The 19629-nt window shown below is 41.5% G+C and overlaps 1 protein-coding gene across 1 annotated transcript; it reads right to left on the reverse strand.

The window, feature by feature from the left end:
- Positions 1-284: 284 nt before the first annotated feature.
- On the reverse strand, positions 285-18965 carry DCT (dopachrome tautomerase). Its single transcript, XM_050333728.1, has 8 exons — positions 18216-18965; positions 10285-10584; positions 8698-8798; positions 7461-7627; positions 5619-5798; positions 5378-5513; positions 3729-3930; positions 285-1531 (listed from the first exon to the last, which is right to left on the reverse strand). Exons 1-8 carry the CDS (start codon positions 18508-18510, stop codon positions 1350-1352), a joined length of 1563 nt encoding a protein of 520 aa, XP_050189685.1. The 5' UTR covers positions 18511-18965; the 3' UTR covers positions 285-1349.
- Between the last annotated feature and the right edge of the window lie 664 nt (positions 18966-19629).

Below are 19629 nucleotides of genomic sequence, written 5' to 3' on the forward strand. Positions count from 1 at the left end.
ATCTTGCACATAAGCCAGAAACAAGTGCACTGGAATCCCCCAAAACAGCAGAAGTGGCATCACATCATTGTCCACCTGACACAGTAAGGACTGTCTGAGTGTGTGGTGGGTAAATAATAATTTTTTTACCCAAAAAGTCCGCATTTCAGAGATAAGTTTTGTGAATTTCACATATTCAAAACCTACTGACATCTTTCTAGTTCACATAGGCAGTATCAAGCAGGTCTAGAAGAAATACTAGAAACCGTTACTAACCAAATTTTTTTTATTCAAGGCTACAAAAGCAAAGCATTTTGTAAGACTCAGAACTCCACAATACAAAAAGTCTGAGCACTCCATTAACGTAATATATGAAGCACCAAAGCTGACACAGTCTGTCCAGGACTTTGTTTGTTGTACAAAAAAACCTGTCTCAAGATAACATAAGAAAACCACCCAAATGTGTTTCAAATCTGTGTCTAAATGAAGGAATATAGGGAATGTATAATGGAACGTTTAAGATGGGGTCTAAGTGAGTGCCACATCCAAACCTGATTCCTCACCTGCAGAGCTGGGTAACTCAAGCTATCTTAGTTTTATTACCTTGAGTCCTGGGTCCCAGACTTTGGAAATTTAAGTCTAGATTCATGAAACACTGCATCAGAGACAAGAAAGATGAGCACTTTCAACTTGTGTCCCAGGTCCCTCACAGAGATAAAACACAAGTGCATTCCCAGGTGTCAGGGAACTCCTGCTCTTAAATTTTAGGAGAGTTTGAGTTTCAGACTTTACCTATGGTTAACATCAGCTTGATTGGAAATAACATATAGAATTGATCATGTTTCTGAAATAAACTGTAATCAGGGGGTTCCTATATTATTTTGTCAAACAGCATGAAATAATGAAACATTTTAAACCTTAAAAAAAGACTATGTTATTCAGGATATTTATTGATAACTGTAAAATAATGTTATTCAAATATATATGTAGAGTTAATAACTTTCAGCACATCTTAATGCTCCTAAATGAAATCAAGAACACATTGAGGTGAAAAATTATCTTGGTTATTCAAGTTGGTTTCTGCTATTTCGATTCTTAGCTGTCTTGATCTAAATCTATAGAGGAGGACTTACAATTGTCACACACTCCAAATAACATTTAGTAGTGAGAAAAATCTAGCTTGTCTTGGGCCTTGCTCTTATGTACCCAGAGACTTCACACATTACAATTCACAAGATAAAGAGAATAACCTGAATGAGAACAATTTAGTCAGCTGCCAAAGAGGTGTGTGATAAAGTCTCAGCTAAGATCTCAGTAAGTCAATCAAGGTCACTTGCTAAAAGAAAGAGCAAAGACACAGAGCGAGGGTACTAGGCCTCTCCCATGTACTTTTTGGGGCTGAAGCTCACATTCATCAGTGGTTCAAAACCTCTTCTCTGCCTTCGGTGCTGGAAAAGCACAAGCAGCAGTACAAGCACCATCAGAGCTAGAAGTGCTCCTCCAATTGTAGATCCAACCATGATAGCCCAGGCTTGGGTTTCTTCAAGGGAACCTGGAAATATGAAATGACTGAAGTGAGAACAGCCCATTAATTATTTTCCAAATTACATGGAAGAAATATTATTTTCCACAACCTGATAACTATGATTCCTTGTGGTGCTTAGTGACCCAGAGGCCACAGAGGATGCTGGTAATGCACCATGTAACCGAGATACATACTAGAGCTGGAGACATTTCCTGCCGGAGGAGTTTAGAGCTGAATTTAAAGTTCAACATTTTATACAAATCAAAGTGCTGGGAATGGGAAAGATTGACAATGACAAGATTAAAAAAAAAAAAAATCCTTCATCTAATTTGGCCAAAATTATGAATTATTTAAGCAATCTATTCTATAATAACTTTCCAAGAAAGCTGCTTCCAAGCTATTTTGGTCAACAGAGAACCCTCAAATTTTCCTGTAGACCACAAAGCAGCTTGTTGTCAAACTTTTAACTGAAAACACTAATTAGCTGCTGACCAGCTCCAGATCATATCTGCTGATTTTGAACCACTTCTGAGGAACCACTGTCTTCTAAGATAATATTGCCCATTCCAATAATAACACTGCTCTACTTGGCTGAATTTTTGTGTTTTTATTTATGATTTCAGAAGTAAAATTGCCTGCTCTCCTGTTCTAAAAAATGCTACATATACTGAGATGTAATAATTATGTTTGACTAAACATTCACAAAAAACTCTGAAGATGACTTCAGGTATTTAGAATTTAGCTTGACAAATGGGCTTAAGGAGACAGATGACTCAGGGAGACATCACACTGACAATAAAAGCAGCTGAAAATCTTGTGCCCCAGTCTGCAATCTCTGTCAACAAAATAGTTGAGGGCAATCATTCTGAAATTCAGCAAGGTCCCAAAATGAATTGTCTATCACTTTACCATCTTTCAAGATCTACCCACATATGTTGATTTTTAATGTGATTACAAAAAGTACAATTAGGAAGTTATATACTTAGATAAAAGAGAAGGTTTTGAATGCAAAAGCTTTATTGTCTAAACAGAGGCCATGCATACACCCCTTCACAGAGAGCTAACAATTTATGTAGGTGGAAGTTCAGAAGCAGCAGAATCACAAGCTGCCTTTTTTCCTCTCTGGGTGCCTCATGCCCAAGGGGCAGCTGAATTTTCAAAGCAGAAGGGTGCAGTAGTCCAAAGGGAAGAAAACTTAAAATCCATAAGAGGGGAAGTTTAAATTTTCAGGAAAAATTCTAGGGATGACCCTGAGAAAAGCACTGCAAAAGCAGCTCCCGTGCCTTTACAAATCAGGGGTCTCCTCCATGAATGCAGCCCAAGGACAAAGGCTTCAATCTTTTGTAATCTATAGACCTCTAAACAGTCTCCACAGATTAAAACTGCAGATATATGGTAAACATTTAGAAGAAATTCCTGCACACATAGGTTAGATAAGCACCTACTGCCTCTCAAAGAAATACTGAGCTGGAGAAAGAAACTGCTCAGATTCAATCTCTGATAAAGCAGCTGAAGCATGATTTTCATTCATTTCTTACACTTCTGACTTTTACAAATATTTGTAACTCATATTGAAAAATTTGGATTTTGTGCATTAATACTTCGCTTTCTTGTTATTTTGTCTCTATCTGAGACAAAGGCAATTTTAAATGAATAGACAAATCCTAAGGTACATCCCACCTGTGGACAGGGAATATCTGTAAAACTGGGGGTTTACAACACAAAACATCCAGTTTCATCTCTCCAGGGTATCCAAATATTAACAGAGTCCATCTCTAATGAGAATCATGGTGCAATGTTATTCAGACTCCTGGGCTGAAAAAGTATTTGTTAGTGACCGGCGTTAGCCTGAGGAGCTCTCTGCAAGAGTGTCTGCCCTTGAATGGGTTAAAGGATCTTCTAAAAAGCATAAACAACATTGGGAGCAGGAGTCAAAATCAAAGACTACTGAGTCCCAAAGGAGCACCATTCACAGCCCTGGAACAGTTCCAGCTGATGTGTTTTGCAGCAAAGGAAACAAAGTTTGTGCAGACTCATAGTTACTATGGCTTACACGGTGAGTTGTGGCTACCTGTCTTTGCTACCATCAGTGTTTGCAAGTGAGCAGGTGAATAGACCCGTGTGTTTTGTGAAAGGTTCCTTGTCTTATATACGGTTGTGTCGTTGAAAATGTGAGCTGTCTCATGGCTTGGCCTAGAACAGCGTCCACACCTCTGAGGCATACCTGGCAGGTCAATGGCATAGGTGTAGCCAAGCTGCTCCGCAGTCTGGAAGAGCTCATCGTTGGTCACAGGAGGGAAAAATGGGACCATGTTGTACAGTCGGTTGTGACCGATCGGGGCCAGCTCGTCAGGCCAGGCATTTTCATGGGGCTTAAAACGCTTCATCCACTCATCAAAGATGGCATCAGTAAAAGAGTGAAGAACCTGCAAATCCAGGCATGGGCACAACACATTTATTAAGCTCTTTTAGAACTCAACAACCTTTAAAAAGCTCTCACCTAAGGTGGCTGGAGCTCTTGAAAGAGAGAAAAGAGGATCATTTAATTTAGATGGGATTTACAGAAAGGGAAACCAGGAAAGCTCAGAAGAAGACTAAACTGATCTCATTCCTGGGACATTCTGCTGTATACATCCTAGTTGCTGCTTGTTCATAATAAGCTTGTTCATAATAATATCAGCTGGTATCAAATGGACAGGTTCACCTTCCCGGGTGAGGGACCACTGAGCTCAGTCAGATGAATGTACCTTTCAACATTATTTTAATAATTCTCATCTCTGAACAAGTATGGGAAGTTGCAGGAAATTTGATTCCATCGTGCTCATTTTAGAGTGTGCCACTGGCTCCACAGCTCCAGGTGCCCATGAATTTGATCAGGTGTTGCCCAGTGTGTTTATAGGTCTATAGTTAACTAATACAGCAAAGTTGCTTCAGACAACTAATACAAATGTCTGGAACAATTCAAACTGATTTCCTCATGTAAAACATGCACTCATGTTTTTTTAATTACAACCCTGGAAAAAACTTAGAAAATATCATATAGAAAATAATCTCGTGTATAAAATTACAGCATAGTCAAATAAATTTCACTGTGAAAAACACTAATGTAGGAATTTAAGAATTATTAAGGAAATAATCTAGAGAACCACTACACGAGTATTTGGACTAATTTCTCCAATAAAAGATCGTGAACTTAAAATACAGGTAAGAAAGAAACATATATGTCTAATATATAGATGTAATATATAAAGAACTTATATATAATGACTGGGGTTTAATCTAACAAAAAGGAAAATAAATCGGCATGAATTTATTAGGAGAGAAAGATGTATAAGCAGAGTCAACAGCTGGCTTTTTATTTGCACATTGCTGTTTGTGCTGCTCATTGCAGTGCAGCACTATACCAATGGACCAGTGAAACCACATTATTTCTATTTCCCAAGAGACCCTCACATTAGATGTGCTTCCTTTTAGCCTGTAAATTTTGAAACAAAGAAACAAACTACTCAATCTACTGCTTTAAAATAATTAGTCCCACTTTCAGCTTATCTAGCCGCTGTAAAATTATCTGGCATAAACCATTAAATTTAGATACCACATAATGAAAGGATTCAGAGGAACATGACTAGGAATAGCAGCTCTTCTCGCTAGAATCTTATTTTATATTTTACAAATCACCCTGAGATTTCTTTCCTTTTTTATTTGATCATTATGCAGGTGTGGAAGTATTCAAGAAAAGATAAAAGATTTCTCCTTTTCTATGAAAAGATGAATTTTTAGGGAATTCACTTTACTTGTTCTGCAAACCTTTGGTGAGAAAAGTGCCTTTAAGCCACAGCCATTGCCTATCAGTCTGGGGGGTAAAAGACATACCACAAAGATGGGATCATTGGCAGCTGCATGAGGAAGAGCACTGGTCCCATTCAGGAAGGAGTGAGCCAAGTTATGAAGGCTCAGCATTGACGAGTTCAGGGCTCCATCTGGTTTATCGAAGCCCTCCAGCGCATTCCTGCGGATGGGTAAAAGCACCATCAAGGAACCATATTTTGCTGACAAATGTGCTTATACAGAAAACCAGTGACCTATACAGCTCTAGAGGAGCTGAAGGACAAACCTGAAGCTGAAACTGGAATTGCGGAAGAAGGGGGGCCTGTCGAACTCCTGCAGGGAGAGGCACTTCCTGACATCCTCCGCGGTGGGCAGCTGCTCACTGGAGCCCCTGGGCAGCCTCCGCCGCAGTGGCCCTTCATCAGTCCCATTGCACAGCGTGACCAGGCGGTTGTAGTCGTCCAAGCTGAGCAAGTAACAGAAAGAGGCACAAGTTAGAAGAAGGTGATGACTTGTTTGTTGGCTTTTCCTCCTGCTGCATGAGAGGCCTCAGCTCTCATGTGAGAGAGCAGAGGTTTGGGACAGACACTTCCTGGGGCATGTCAGTTCACCTCCCACAGGACATGAATTTATTGAAGGACTGTCACCGTGATATGGCTTTCCGAGGTTCTGCATTGTCTGTGAACCATCAGTCATTTGGACCAAGAACTACCAGGTTCATTGTCCACAGAGAAATGATGATTTAAAAAAGGGAAGCACAAACTGCCATCATGCCTTCTATCCTCTCAAGGGTTTTAGAAGAACAGTTTTCGTCAGGCAATCTAAAACAGTCTTTTCAGTTTTGAACTGACAAACTTTCACTCCTGAGTAAGGACTATTTTTTTAACTCTTAACAAAAAGGGAAAAAAAACAACCAACCAAACAAAGAAAACAGGAAAGTCCCACTGTGGTCTGAGCTAAGAAAATGAAAGAAATGACAGAAAACAGGATTTCACTTTCCATCCCTCATCCCCTTTAGAAGAAAAGCAACTACAACTCATTACATCCTCTGTTTTCAAGGCCTGGAAAACATCTTGCTGATACAGGGGTTGCCCAGTACCTAATGCAGATCACGTCCTTCATTATGAGGGAGAGAAAGAGGGACAGAGGAGGAGAAAAACAGTGTAACACTTCTGGGGAAAAAAAAAATCTGTCTTATTCAATATGAAATGAAACAGCATTTCCAGAAACTCATGAAGTAAACAAAAGTTCTTCTCTCTTTAACCTTGCCAAGGCCAAAGTTTAGTCACTTCAGTTTTCAAGAAAAAAACAAAGCCCTATTTATCTTAGAGGAAAAGTAGAGGCAAGATTTAAAGCCAAGTGGTGCCTAAAGCTGGAATTTCAAGTAGCTCTTTAGGCATCCAGAGAAAGATGCTCTTTTGAAAGGCCTGAGCTTTTGGTACTTTTCTGTCTGACTGACTGCATGCTCCCCCTGAGCTGAGAGAAGAATGATAAATGGGTATTGTAACCAACAGCATCTTATGTCATAGCAGCCCAATCCTGCATCTGAATTCAACATCAAAACCCTGCTCTCACACGAATTAGTGTATGCCTATAGAGAGCTGGTAGCAAGCTCCTGGCTGGCTCTGTGTTTTCATGTGAAATCTCAGACACTTCAGACTCAATCCCCAAACTGCACTAAATATATCAGGGTTAAGGTCTCCCCCAAGAAAAGGGAACAGACTTTTTAGCCTATCTCCAGTTTTGTATATGCCAAAACAGTTTTCTGTTTCTTCTGCTGAGATTGGTTGAGTGTATGTTACAGAGAAACAACACACAGGCATTTCTTTTTTAGAAAGATACTTGCAAAAGTGTAAACTCCTCAGACTTTTGGTAGCCATAAATTGGCTGAATCGACTAAAATTCTTTACCAGAAGTATCATCTTTTAAAAATAGATTTCTATAATACCAGGTGAGAAAGTTTATACAGCAGATCTACGCACAAACTGACAGGGATTTCCAGTTTTAAATAAGACATCTTGGCTCTTCTCCTGCTACTCACTCACACTGAGAGAGCAGCCCGCACTGTGAATGCTGAATGAAAGCAAGGACTGGTCAGCGTGCAAGCTTGCCCTAAATATTTTCATACCTGTTACAAATCACTTGCCAGCGGGAGAACCTGGAGCTCTGGTTGATCAGCCCTGGGTCATCAGGCCGCGATGCTCCAAAGAGCTGGTCCGTGCAGATGTCACACTCATTTCTACCCGTGGCGAAGTTCCAGTAGGGCAGCGCAAAGGAGTCGTTGCCCGTCAGTCGCTGCAATGGACAGAAACGCATTAGCAGGGAGTCACCTTCCAAGGAAAGAGAAAGAAAGGGATTCCTTCAAGCTGTTCACTTGGTATTCACTGGATACTTCACTGGATATTCTGCTTTTCATTCTGCTTTTCAACTACACACATTTTACAGTGCTACTTCAACTCCTTTCAAAAGATTGGGGCGTTAAGTCAGTCTAAGCAAAGTCACTGTCACTAGTTTCCCTACTGTGGGAATGCACTTCTTTTGGCCATGTTAGGCTTTCTGCCCACTCAGAGATCAAGCAGGAGAGCAGAAGCAGAGATGAATTGAGCCTTAAGCAACTAAGAGGCTTTCTGAGTGATGTAAGTGGGTAATGGGTAAAATTGTGCATGTGGTTGGCTTTCATTCCAGAAAGGCTAACCCTGGGGAGGAATCTGAACTGGTATTAATAGGGGAGTACAGTGTATTTGCTTGTGCTTGCTTGTTAGATATGATTTCACACAAACAACATCCTGCAGCTACTTTAATAGCAACCTTTTTCATTATGAAGATCTGCAAGGCTGAAATACAGTAACATTGCCAATGCAGATGTCATGCAAATGGAAATGAGTTAATGCTTCTGTAATTGACCATCAGGCATGTTAATATGTATATCTTTAAAAGATGTATTGCTAAATATACATATGTATTAATTGTATAATATGGCACATTTATAGGGAGTACTATTTAGAGCTAGTTGCATTGGGATGGCATCTTCAAAATCAGCAGACAATATCTGTTACCAAGTTTTACATTAAGGTGTTGCTTTGATTTTGATAATATATGCTGTTATTTTACATCTTCTGTCCTCTGTTGTGGAGATGAAGGGAAAAAATCTCCATGATAACCTTGACGTCATTGTTCACAGTGAGAAACTGTTCAGTCCTCTGTATCCTGGAAGCCATAATTTCACCCAAAACAGAAAAAAGGATCAGTGAGAAAATGGGAGTTTGAGTAGGAAACTATCCTAGGAAATAGCTTACCCTTGGCTGGCTCAACAAAGTCACATAGGGAGAAGCTGCTAGAGGAAAGGGAAAAGCTGTTCAGCTAACCTGCAGGTCTCTCTCCAGCAACAGCAAATGGTACCTATGCCAGGTGACAAAGGCAGGTCCTTGATGGGAGAAATCAATACCTTTGAAGGGGCGGCCAGGACCTACAAAGGAGAGATCAAATAGTCATTTAGGCGCCAAATGAGGCTTGAGAGAAAGACAGCACCTTCTTTTATTGCCTAGAGTGGAGTTAAACAAGGACTTTCAGCTCAATATATTTGGAAAGAATGCACACACTAGAACCTACATCACTTACTTGGGACAAGCAAAACAAACTCCTCTGGTGATATTTCTTCAGTGCTTCTCAAAATTTCACATTCTCTACAAGGTTGGGTATTGTGAAGATTTCTTCTCACTTTAGTGGATTTTGATTTTAAAAAGCAGTTTTACTTTCTAAAACCCTATATCCTTGCTAATATGTACCACATTATCTCATTCTCTTGCTCAGCTGCAGGACTTACACCATGTATCTATCAAGAGAACCTCAGCATTTTCCATAATATGCCAACAGTAACTCAACGTTCTTTGCCAATTTTCTCTTAATTATGTGCTTGTTATTATGTGCTTTTAATTATGTTTGTTATTTTTTGTATTGTATTTTGCTGTTGTGCAAGAACTAAGATACTCAAAGGTGAGAGGCTTCAAACAACATATGGATTTTTTATCACTGCAGCAAGTTTCAACCCACATATGTGCTTATTTACCATTGCAGCAGCACTAGAAATTGCCTCTTTCCCTTTCCGTATGACTGTCCTGTTCCCTGAAGGACCTTTGCTCTCACTAGGCCAGAGACTGCTTCCTTCAGCCCTGCAAAATGGAACCATGTGAGAAGGGCAAACTGAATGAAACCCACTGCAGAGTAGCAGACATCCTCCAGCAAGGAGACAGATACGGGTTGTTCAGCTTGCACAGAGGACTGCCAAGTAGAAAAGCCATACTGGTTGGTGCCTCCTCCTGCAAGAAGTAGGCTCAGTGAAATGGGGTTGGTATAAGTACTTCTGTCTAGAAAAGCAATCAGGACTAGGAATCTGGACTTAGGAGAAAGCATGGGATTATATACCCAAACCTCTAACCTTAGTTGGGTTTAAAAGCCGACTGTGGTTAGTCAGGCAAATCCCATCCTTAGTGACTTGCTGAAGACTACAGAAAGCAGTAGCACTCTGGTCTCAAGTATCTGTGCATGGTCTGTGCCTTCATCACTGCAGAGCCCCTTTACCACTGCCACTGCAGACACTACCTTGTCCTGTGAACTAGGAACATCTTTTTGAAGTCAGTCACTGCCTGGTCACACTTCAGTTCATTCGAGGGTGAAGACTGTGCACTGCCCTCCTGCCAGATGGAAGATGCACTGCTGTGCTCCAGCTGCCACGAGGTAAGGGACCAGACCACAGCAGGTCCAAAGGACACCTTCCTTGACTATTCATGACCACCAGCTTCTCACCACTAACTGTTTTCCTCCACAGCTCTGTCCCTGGGACTCACTGCTCAATGAGGTAGCACAGCTATGTTAAGCATCTACCTTTGTTCATCAGTGATACTCATCAGCCTTTCCTTTACCTTCAGAGACGGTTTTATAAGAAAAGCACTAACCCATTAGCGTGTCTCTGACTGAGTAGTAATGAAGCCAAACAAAGTAGTTATAAATACTACAGTTGGCAATTTGCGGTTCCTCTCCGGTTGGACCAAGCAGACTTCTCCAGTGCTGAGTTGCAATGACGTAGTCCGGGTGAATGGTTGTCTTTGCACGGTCTAGAGCATCGAAGAACTGCTCTCTCTCCTCTGCTGTCAGGGAGTGGACATCCTTCCTGACAACTGCTGGCTTCCTCGTGTTGCATTCAGGGCCAGTCCAGCCAAACTTGCAGTCACCACAGTTGTAGCCAGCAAAGTTTCCTGGATCAAGAGGGTACAAGCAGTCATGACATTAGGAATCAGGGAAAACTAACAGTGAAATGCAGAAGAATTAAGATTTAGCACTCTTTTCCCCCAGAGATGCCAGTTCCTGGAAGGGACAGCAGCTGAGCAGATTGGCAGCTTTGCCAGTTGCCTAACCAGAAGGATGGCTGGCTCGATTCCCAGAGCCACGGTAGGGCCAAGTATCACACTCAGCCAGATGGGATGTGAAGCGCTGTGTAATGGGCTTGACGCCCTGAGGTGCTCAGAGCTCTCCAAAGCCTTCAGGCACGTGAGGAGTCTCACTGAATAGAGAGCTGAGCAATTGAGGTTAAGACCGTGATGAAGTGCTTTGCTGGATTGGTTCTCAAGTACTCCTGTTCTTCAAGGATCAAACCCAAAACAGGGTCAGTTCACGTGGATCATTAAGCAGAGAATAAAATCCCCAAGCAAAACAGTTCTCTTGAGGACAAAACTTAGGAGAAATTAGCACCTCTTAACAGTGTGTCACAAACCAGTACAAGCACCAGGGGTGCTGCTGGTCAGCTTTAAGCATTATTAAATGGTGCTGCAATAACAGCCTGAGCAAAACTGCAGAACTGTGGTTTCCTGCTGGCATTATTCCTAAGGCAAGTAATTAGATCTGCTCTAGGCTATTAGGTCAGACTCTCCGATGTGATGGAAGAGTCCAGGAAAGCAGAGCTTGCTTTAAGTGTGGCCTCTTGCACACTGTGGCAGGCAGCTGGCAGCAGTAGAAAGGCCGTGCTGCAGCTTAATCCCCCATTGGTGGGGGACACAGGGAACAACCTACATTCCTGCAGTGGACACCTGTCTCCTGCCTGCACTGCCAGCAGGCTGCTGGCATAGCAGTGCTGTAGGACAGTGGGCATTGCTGCCAGGGGAATAGGGGAGCAGAGTGGCAACCACGGGTTCTCTGGGATCTCCATTCCATTCTCAAAAATCTATGCTGAGACTCCTTAACCCAATCTCTCCCTCAAGCTCCCTGTAAACACTCACTCCACAACAATGATGCCAATCATTTTCAAAATGCCAGAAAATCTCACTGCTTACCACACATATCAGTGCTGCTGGATCTAGGACAGTGTTCAGGCTAACACGGGGATAGGGAAGTGTCTTATGAAATGTTCTGGGATAGGCAAATGTCCCTAGGCTGTAGGCTTGAGTCTATGAGCACAAGAACAGGTAACACCAAAGTAAGATTTCAGATTGCCAGGGGCTACAGAACCTATTACCAAATTCAAAGACCCACGAGGTTACAAGGGATGTGACCAAGAAGGCTCAGTAGCTTATGGCTGTCTCTTAGGGGAAGGGCTGACTTTGTTCCAATGCAAGTAGGAGCAGCTGGGTTCACCTGCCATGTTCCAGCTAGGGTAGAAGGCACGTGAAGCCACAGGTCTGCATGGGTTTAGAGGGATGAATACATACACCAGTAAAAGCAAGAAGGTTAGAGTTTTATGAAAGAAAGAAGATTGTATGGATATGTTATTATGATGATGGTAGACATGGCAGAGGAAACAACACAGAAGGTTGATTTGATCCCAGTATGCTGAGGATCCCATCAGAACAGCATTATTACTGTTATCTATTTGGTGTGCTCCACTGTCTGTGTACTTGCTCATTCTTCACAGCTCAGCCTAGCTTTTAGGGCCTATCCCATAACTACACATACTGAAGTGACCAGATGACAAATACCAGGAATATCTTCTAACATTGCCTAATTAGGCCACATATATTGCTCAAGTTTCAGTCATGGACCATGAACCTCTGGAAAGCATCTGTTGATGCCTCATACTCATCGAGGCATCATGAGTACATTGAAGGAACACTTCAATCCTTTTTGAGAGAAGGACAAAAAAGTAGGAAATAACCATAAAAAGATCTGTCAACAACCTCCTCTGAGACTGGTGGTAACACTTCCAGTCATTTAATGGACCCCTCTACTCACAGTGCTTGATAAGCATCACATAGCACTATCAGAACCAAGGTCAGTGCAGGACCAGGTTTGTCCTGTCTGGTCTTAGTACCAGAATCAGGCATTTCCCAGTCACTTGTCGAGGCTCTGATGGTGTCTATTCCTCTTTCAGTTAGGGCCCTTTGAATCCATGCTGGTCTTGATGCCTGAAATCATTTTATCAGGCAATATCTCTATTTTAGGTATACTCTATGTGCCTCCTCAGCCTCTGAAAAAAAAATTGCAAAAGCGTGAAACACTGAAGAATCCACATGGGAAAAAAAGCTTTCCTCTTTCTGTGTGGCATTTGGAGCCAGGTGGACCAATGACTTCTTACCTGTTTTCCTTGGGCAGGTGATAATTATTTCCAGTCGATGCTCTGCAGGATTTTCTCCCTTAACCACCAGATCTATGAAGGAATCCAAGGAGTCTATTCTTTCCATCACTTCCCCAGACACTTTTCAATGTGACCTGAACTTTTACTGAGTAAGTAGGAGGACTGCAGTGGAGACTGGCAAACAGGAAGAGACGATTTCCAGGGAAAGTGGTATTTCACACTGCAATATTTCTGTTGATTGTGTTGAACGTGTTTGTGCCATCCTTGGGTCTATTTTACAATGTTCTATTGTCAGAAACACACATAATAGCAACACTTCATGATATCAAAAGTTGCTTTTTGTCATTCTCTTTCAACAGACTCCTCACATCACAGGTCTGCAGCTGCAGCAGCTGAAATCAGCAAGAAGTTGATGGAGGTCTGTGAGATTTCCTATACTGCAAACAGGAATGACTGCAGTAATCAGACCTACGGTTTTTTATGTCCCACCAAAACTGCTTTTGCAGCATTTGTTTCTAAAGCACTCTACCAGGCCACTGGTCTGGAAATGATGCATTGCTGTTTTCAGAAAATTCATTTACCGCCTTGTGGACTTCCCACATGACAATACTGTGAAATGTATGTCCTCTTACAACTTAACTTCTGTGTCTGCAATGCTGGTAATGGTGTACAGCTCTAGGAGAGCAGGGCATAGCACACAGTAGATATCTTCAGTAAGGCAGCTAAACCCATTCAAGATCATTTTGCACACAGAAACCGCAGGAACATGCAAGGATTTAGGCCTTAGCATTTTTTCATCTTCACTGACTAACGCCCAGCAACTCAGTGTACTACCTCCCCGAGGCTATGCCAGGGACAACAGAGATTATTATCATCTCTTGTGGTTCCCAGAGAATATAGTGCTGGAGGTCATTCCAGTGCCCAGGCAGCAGACAATGTCACTGTTGGATGCTCCTGGTTTGTTGCCCTATTTCCAGGAATGACCACTGTACTGCTGCTGGTCAAAAAAAAAGTCATCTGGGATGTCTTCTCCACTAGCCTTCTTGTCTGGATATGGGATAACATGCCTTGGGGCCTGTCTTCTTCTGTGACTAATCTCACCAGCATTTATAGTGCTCTCTCTCAGTGAAGTTGGGTGAATCTCACCGTTTCTGTAGACACTGTGGCCATGCTACTCCTCCCATTGGGTCAGTCCATGGACACGGCACTGAGACAAATACACTTCTTATGACATGACACTTCATATGTGTTTATACACATCATTGGTGTATACTAACACCTGTCATCACATACCACTGTAGCTGCTTCTCAAGCCCAGAGACTGCCTGAGCTCATGGATTTTTCTGCCTCTCAGAGGTCGTAACATGTGGTTGTCCTTCAGACACCAAACATAACACAAATTAATTACTCCATCAACTCAGTGTCTTTTATTCAGTAAAAATGAACCTACTCAACACTCCCCATCTTCTGCCTTGTTTTATTGTACCAAGATGAAACCCGAGCAGCTGCCACACCTCTTCCTTCCACAGAGACCAGCTTAATACACATCATTTATTGGATGAGGAGAAAGGACTCCTTTTCATGCTTCTTTAGCCATTGCATTAAATCAGGAGTTACATTAGATTTGAAACACCAGCATATTGCAGTATCCCAAAGGTTAGGATCAGGATTCCTACCATGTGAGACAAACGGCTAACTCTCCTCTCTCTTCTAACTCTTCATTTAGACATCCTGGTAGTCTGTAGGATGTGGAAGATCTGTACCTGCTCCAGGATTTAATGGGATCATCAAGGTACGGCTATTATTTAGTATTATCCCACAGGCACATTCTCCTACAATAAGTAATTTAAGTGTATTTTATAACTACTTCAGAAGCTCAATTTTATCTCAGGGGATGCTCATCAGATGAGTTACACGGCTTAACTGAGAATATTCAGCAGATGCCCACATATAAACCTTAGAAAGTGGCAGCAGGAAAAAAAAAAGAATTATAATTATGTTTAACTTCTCAGTGAACTCAAACTACGTCATTGTTTAATCACTGGCACAATCTGTACTAGCAACCACATGACTGACTGCAGTGGTTTTTCACAATAGTCTTGTGTATTGAGTTTTTAAAGTGTTATACCAGATATGTATCTGTAAAATGTTATCATTCAGAACTCAAATAGCATTTAGTTCATAAGTCCTCTAAAATAATTTTCTTCTAAATTAGATTTATCTCACTGAAATACTGCTTTGTTGTCTAGCTAGCTACAAGTCTCAATATTCAAGGTTAGATTAGTGTATCCAACACTTTGTCTAATTCAACATAGACACCTTATTGAAAAACAAATTACCAGATTCCCTTTCACACAGTACTGCACACTGTCAGGATCTGACATCAGGTCATTTCAGTTTAAGAATTCATATAAATTGAATTAATATTAGGTGCACCCAAACCAATTGAAGAAGATATTCAATTAATTCAAAACTGAAAATAGACAGGAACTAACAACTCTTTGCTACCTTCCAACTACATTCATGCCACAACCCCATATTTTTTATAGAGATTATATTTCTGCTGCAATCAGCACACTGCGTGAAACATGCAGCAAGCAGCATCCTGACAACAGATTTCCAGTTGTCTCTTTGACCACGCCCCTTGGTACAAAAAATGGGAAGCAAAGCTGGATCTTTCTGTTGTACTAATCTTATTCCATTTTTCCCCAGTTAAAGAAAGACTAATGCATATTATCTGCTGAAGCCTAGAAATGGAAAACAAATTAATATGATCCCATAACCATTCATCAATACTTGCATTTGGGATCTTTTCCCTTTTCCTTCCTTTGCCTTCCCATTCCTTCCTTTTTTTTTTTTTTTTTTAATAAATATTTAGCGTTCAGAACTGGATGGATATGATTTTAAGACTTTTTACCTCAGTGAACAGCTTCAACAAATGGACAATTTTTCATTGTTCCTTTCTCCTTAGAGAAGTTTTTAGCAGAAAGCTCAAATGGATGAATTTATTGTGAAAACTTCAGAAACCCCCTTTTGGAAATTCCTGGCCCTGTTCCTTGTAGCTCCTTCAGGTTTCTAGCCATACAGGCACCAGTTATATGACATGTTTAAATGGTACTGTCTAACCAAATAATCAGCTACATGGTAGCTGGAGTTCCCATGAGGTTATAATTTACACCATGTCTAAACTCTAAATTAAACAGTGCCAAGACGGCACTGGAACACTACCATTTATACTGTTAAAGTGCTAGAAAGAGACCTTGGAGAGGCTGGAGTTTGCATAGTCTAGGAACCATTTCAAATAGGCAGTTTGCAAATAATATTCATTTGGAAAATAAGATACCTTAATAGTGCACTGTTCCATGTCCCTTTGAATGAACATATTTAATTTATCTTACATAGGTACCATTATGTTACACAGGCACCATGGCACTGAAGCCTAATAAATACCCCATGTCATGTCACTTAAAACTCTGGTGTGCAGACAGCCAACCAGTGTATAAAACCAAGTGGGGAAAAAAATACAAAAAACTCCGAATAGACATAGAGCCACAATTACCAGCATTGTAAAAGCATCAGATCTAATTCAAATCCCTCACAGCTCCAGACTTCTTAGAAATGTCTTTGCATACAGTATCAAGCAGAGTACAGCCCAGGAAAACTTCTTCCACCTTAATGTTTTATCACTAGTATATTTAGATTTAAAAACTGAAAGGAGAAAGAGGAATCCAAGTGAAATAAAAATACAGCAGGAGAACACAAATTGAAAGAGACAAGGAGAGCAGACAGTTCCGCAGTAGTAAGGCTGAATGAAAGAACACTACATTCTGCTCACGTAACTTGGGATTCAGTCCTGCAAATATCAAATACCATCTTGATCTCTGCTTGGATAAGAAAATTAATGTCTGCCTATGCAGACCATGTCTGTCTCCATTGCTCTTCACTTCCAGGTTTTCATGTCCTAATTACTTTAACTAGGTAAATATGGGTGTATGCCCATGTGCTTTAGCATTCTTCTGACTCAGGGTTTGTGCCTGTATGTGATACCTGACTTAAGTTTTGGAGGTATATAAGAACCTTTAAAATGAAAAAACCTCCATCCAATTTTTTTTTTTTTTTAAAGTGTCTGGAAAAGTTCTTCCACACTTCTATTTCAAGTATTTGAAATCCAGTCAAAGGAAGAGATAAAAGCTGATTTATATTCTAAAGTCTCTTGTTATTATTTTTAGGAGTTTCAGTAATGCCATGTATTTGTTTAAGTCATCTGCTGCTACCTCTCTGTTTCCAATTGATAACAGCATTGGAAAACTTAACCTTTTGGGCTGAAATTTTCTGCAGTGCTGCCTTCTCAGATTGATCTGGGCTTTTTTGATAGTGAGAGACAAGATCTATTTTAGACTAAACAGTTCAGCTATTTCTAAGAATCAGGCTGAAGGAAAGTAGTCTATTCTTCCCAGGTTAGAAAATTCAAACAAACTTGTTTTCAACAAGAAATCCCAGGCTTCATTTGAAAGCTGCTTAGTAAGTGACTTCAATGCCTGGGATGTGCCTTTTGCCCACCTCCTAGTGTCATCTCCTCGCTCAGTCTGCAGTTCCTCTCATTTTAATTCTCCTTCAACCAGGTCTGTTGCTGAGAAAAGTCCTATCACCTTATCTGCCCTGACCTCACCTTCTTACCCCCTCCCTCCTGCCAGCGCTAGTGAAGTGGTCTTCTTAAAACCTTATCCCAAATCCGTTTCACCTCCAGCATGCAAACACAGGAGCCCATGTGAAGTCACTAGTGAGAAGGAGCAGCTGGAGATGGGGAGAAAAAGGATGGGATGGGCTCTTTGGTGGTTGTATAGACACATTTTGGATCAGTGTAAGTTGTAGACTTAGTTAACAACCCTGGGAAACATCTTGGCCAGACATCCGGACATTTTCACTGCCCAGGGCTATATTGTGCTGCAAAGTACTACTCCGAAAGGAATAAATCTCTGATCAGTGCACACTGATCCAGGTTCACTGCATGATTAGCAGTGACAGAGGTTTGAATACAGCACTGGAAGGTCCAAAATCCTGTGGAGAAAGGTAATGGGTGGCTACAGGGACACCTCCGGGGCCAAAGAGGAAAACACAATAGTTTGCATAAGAGGAAACACTTCTTTGACCCTGTTCCTCTGAAAAAGTGCTGATAGTATTATAAACATGGCAGATGTTTTAGGAAATTAATAATATTTGAAGTCTTCTTGGTGCCTTATGCCATCAGAGATGTTTCTTGCCTTTGGAGCAAGGTTAGGAGACGTATCCATCCCCATGCCCTCCCTCCAGCACCCATCTCACCTGTGCACCGACAGCTATGATTGAAGAACTTCAGGGGCCACCGTTCCCGGTCATCCACATTTTGAAGGGTGTAGGGGCCACTCCAGGGCTGAGTGTCTGCCTGCACCCCTTCACACCGTCCCCTGCCCTGCAGGGACCCGCAGATGTTTCTTGGCTCCGTCCCCAAGGCTGGGCAGCAGCGCTTCAAGCGAAGGGCTTCCACCGTCATGCAGACACGAGGAAACTGTGCCTGTGCGGGACAGCAGCAGCTCAAGTAGCCCAGCCCAGCCCAGAACAGCCACCTCAGGATGCCCATTACAGCTGGATGCAGGTTCTGCCTTTCCACTGGACCTGAGTGAGCGGAGCAGGGATATCTCTGCCGTGGGACAACCTGGCCTTGCTACAGCAACGTGCCCTGGCCAACCAGGGTAATCCCTCTCACTCCTGAGGATGCTGGTGTTGGGTGTTTGCTTAATCCCAGTCTCTTAATTGCCTTGAATGCAGTTCAAAAGGTGCTTTGACTCTGTGGTGCCTGCCGAGCAGCCACAGCTTTGAGCAGGGTTTATATAGAAGCTGTGAGAAGCCCTCATTAGAGGGATTAGCACAGCATAAATCCTCGTGTTTTGCACATGACATCAAGGGCAGAAAAGATGCCAGTGTGAAAGTAAGTTCTGCAGACTCTGGCAGCTTGTCAGGAGAATGAATGCCTCAGATTTATTTTGCCAAGTCTTTTACGAGCTTTGAGAAATTGACAGTCTTGTTTTAGTTGGGATGGCTGGATAAACATGTTTATTCTTTTAATCAAAACCCTGTAAACAGAAATAAATAGAAGAGGAAAAGTCTTTTCTTTTAGTTTGTTCACTGCAGGATAATACTTTCCACTATAGCAGCAGCAGTAGAAAACTAACTGGAAGTGCAGAGGATATAGGTGCATCATTAACAAAAATTAATAAACATGGTAGTATAAGTATAAGATGGAGACCCCACCTGCCAGCTGCAGAACTCCAGTGCTTTTACTGAAAACATCTGAGTGGCAAGTGGAGAAGGACTCCCTTCCTAATAACTATTTCGCATGCAAAATAAATTATTTAATTGTTTTTAAAGGGTGAGTGGTCATTGTTTGCTCTCTAATCCTTTCCCCATCATTACACCAGAGGTTGTTTTGGAGCTGGTCTGGCTATTGGACTTTCAAAAATGTCACAGCTGAGCATTTATTACCCACCTAGCAGGAGACAGTCTATGAGATCAATACACACAGCAGACATGCATGCAAGTGGTTCTGTTCAGAACATTGACAAAAATCACTTTTAAAAGCTCCTAGTATGCAGCAATTCTTGCCCACATGCAACCCTTGTGTGATAAAGAAATAAAATTAATAAATCAAAATAAAGTAGTTATACGTGGTTCCTTGAGTCTGAAGTAATAGCTATCACTG

The sequence above is a fragment of the Myiozetetes cayanensis genome, unplaced genomic scaffold (assembly GCF_022539395.1).
Source record: "Myiozetetes cayanensis isolate MyiCay16 unplaced genomic scaffold, myiCay2020 scf5-8, whole genome shotgun sequence".
Classification (NCBI taxonomy): domain Eukaryota; kingdom Metazoa; phylum Chordata; class Aves; order Passeriformes; family Tyrannidae; genus Myiozetetes; species Myiozetetes cayanensis.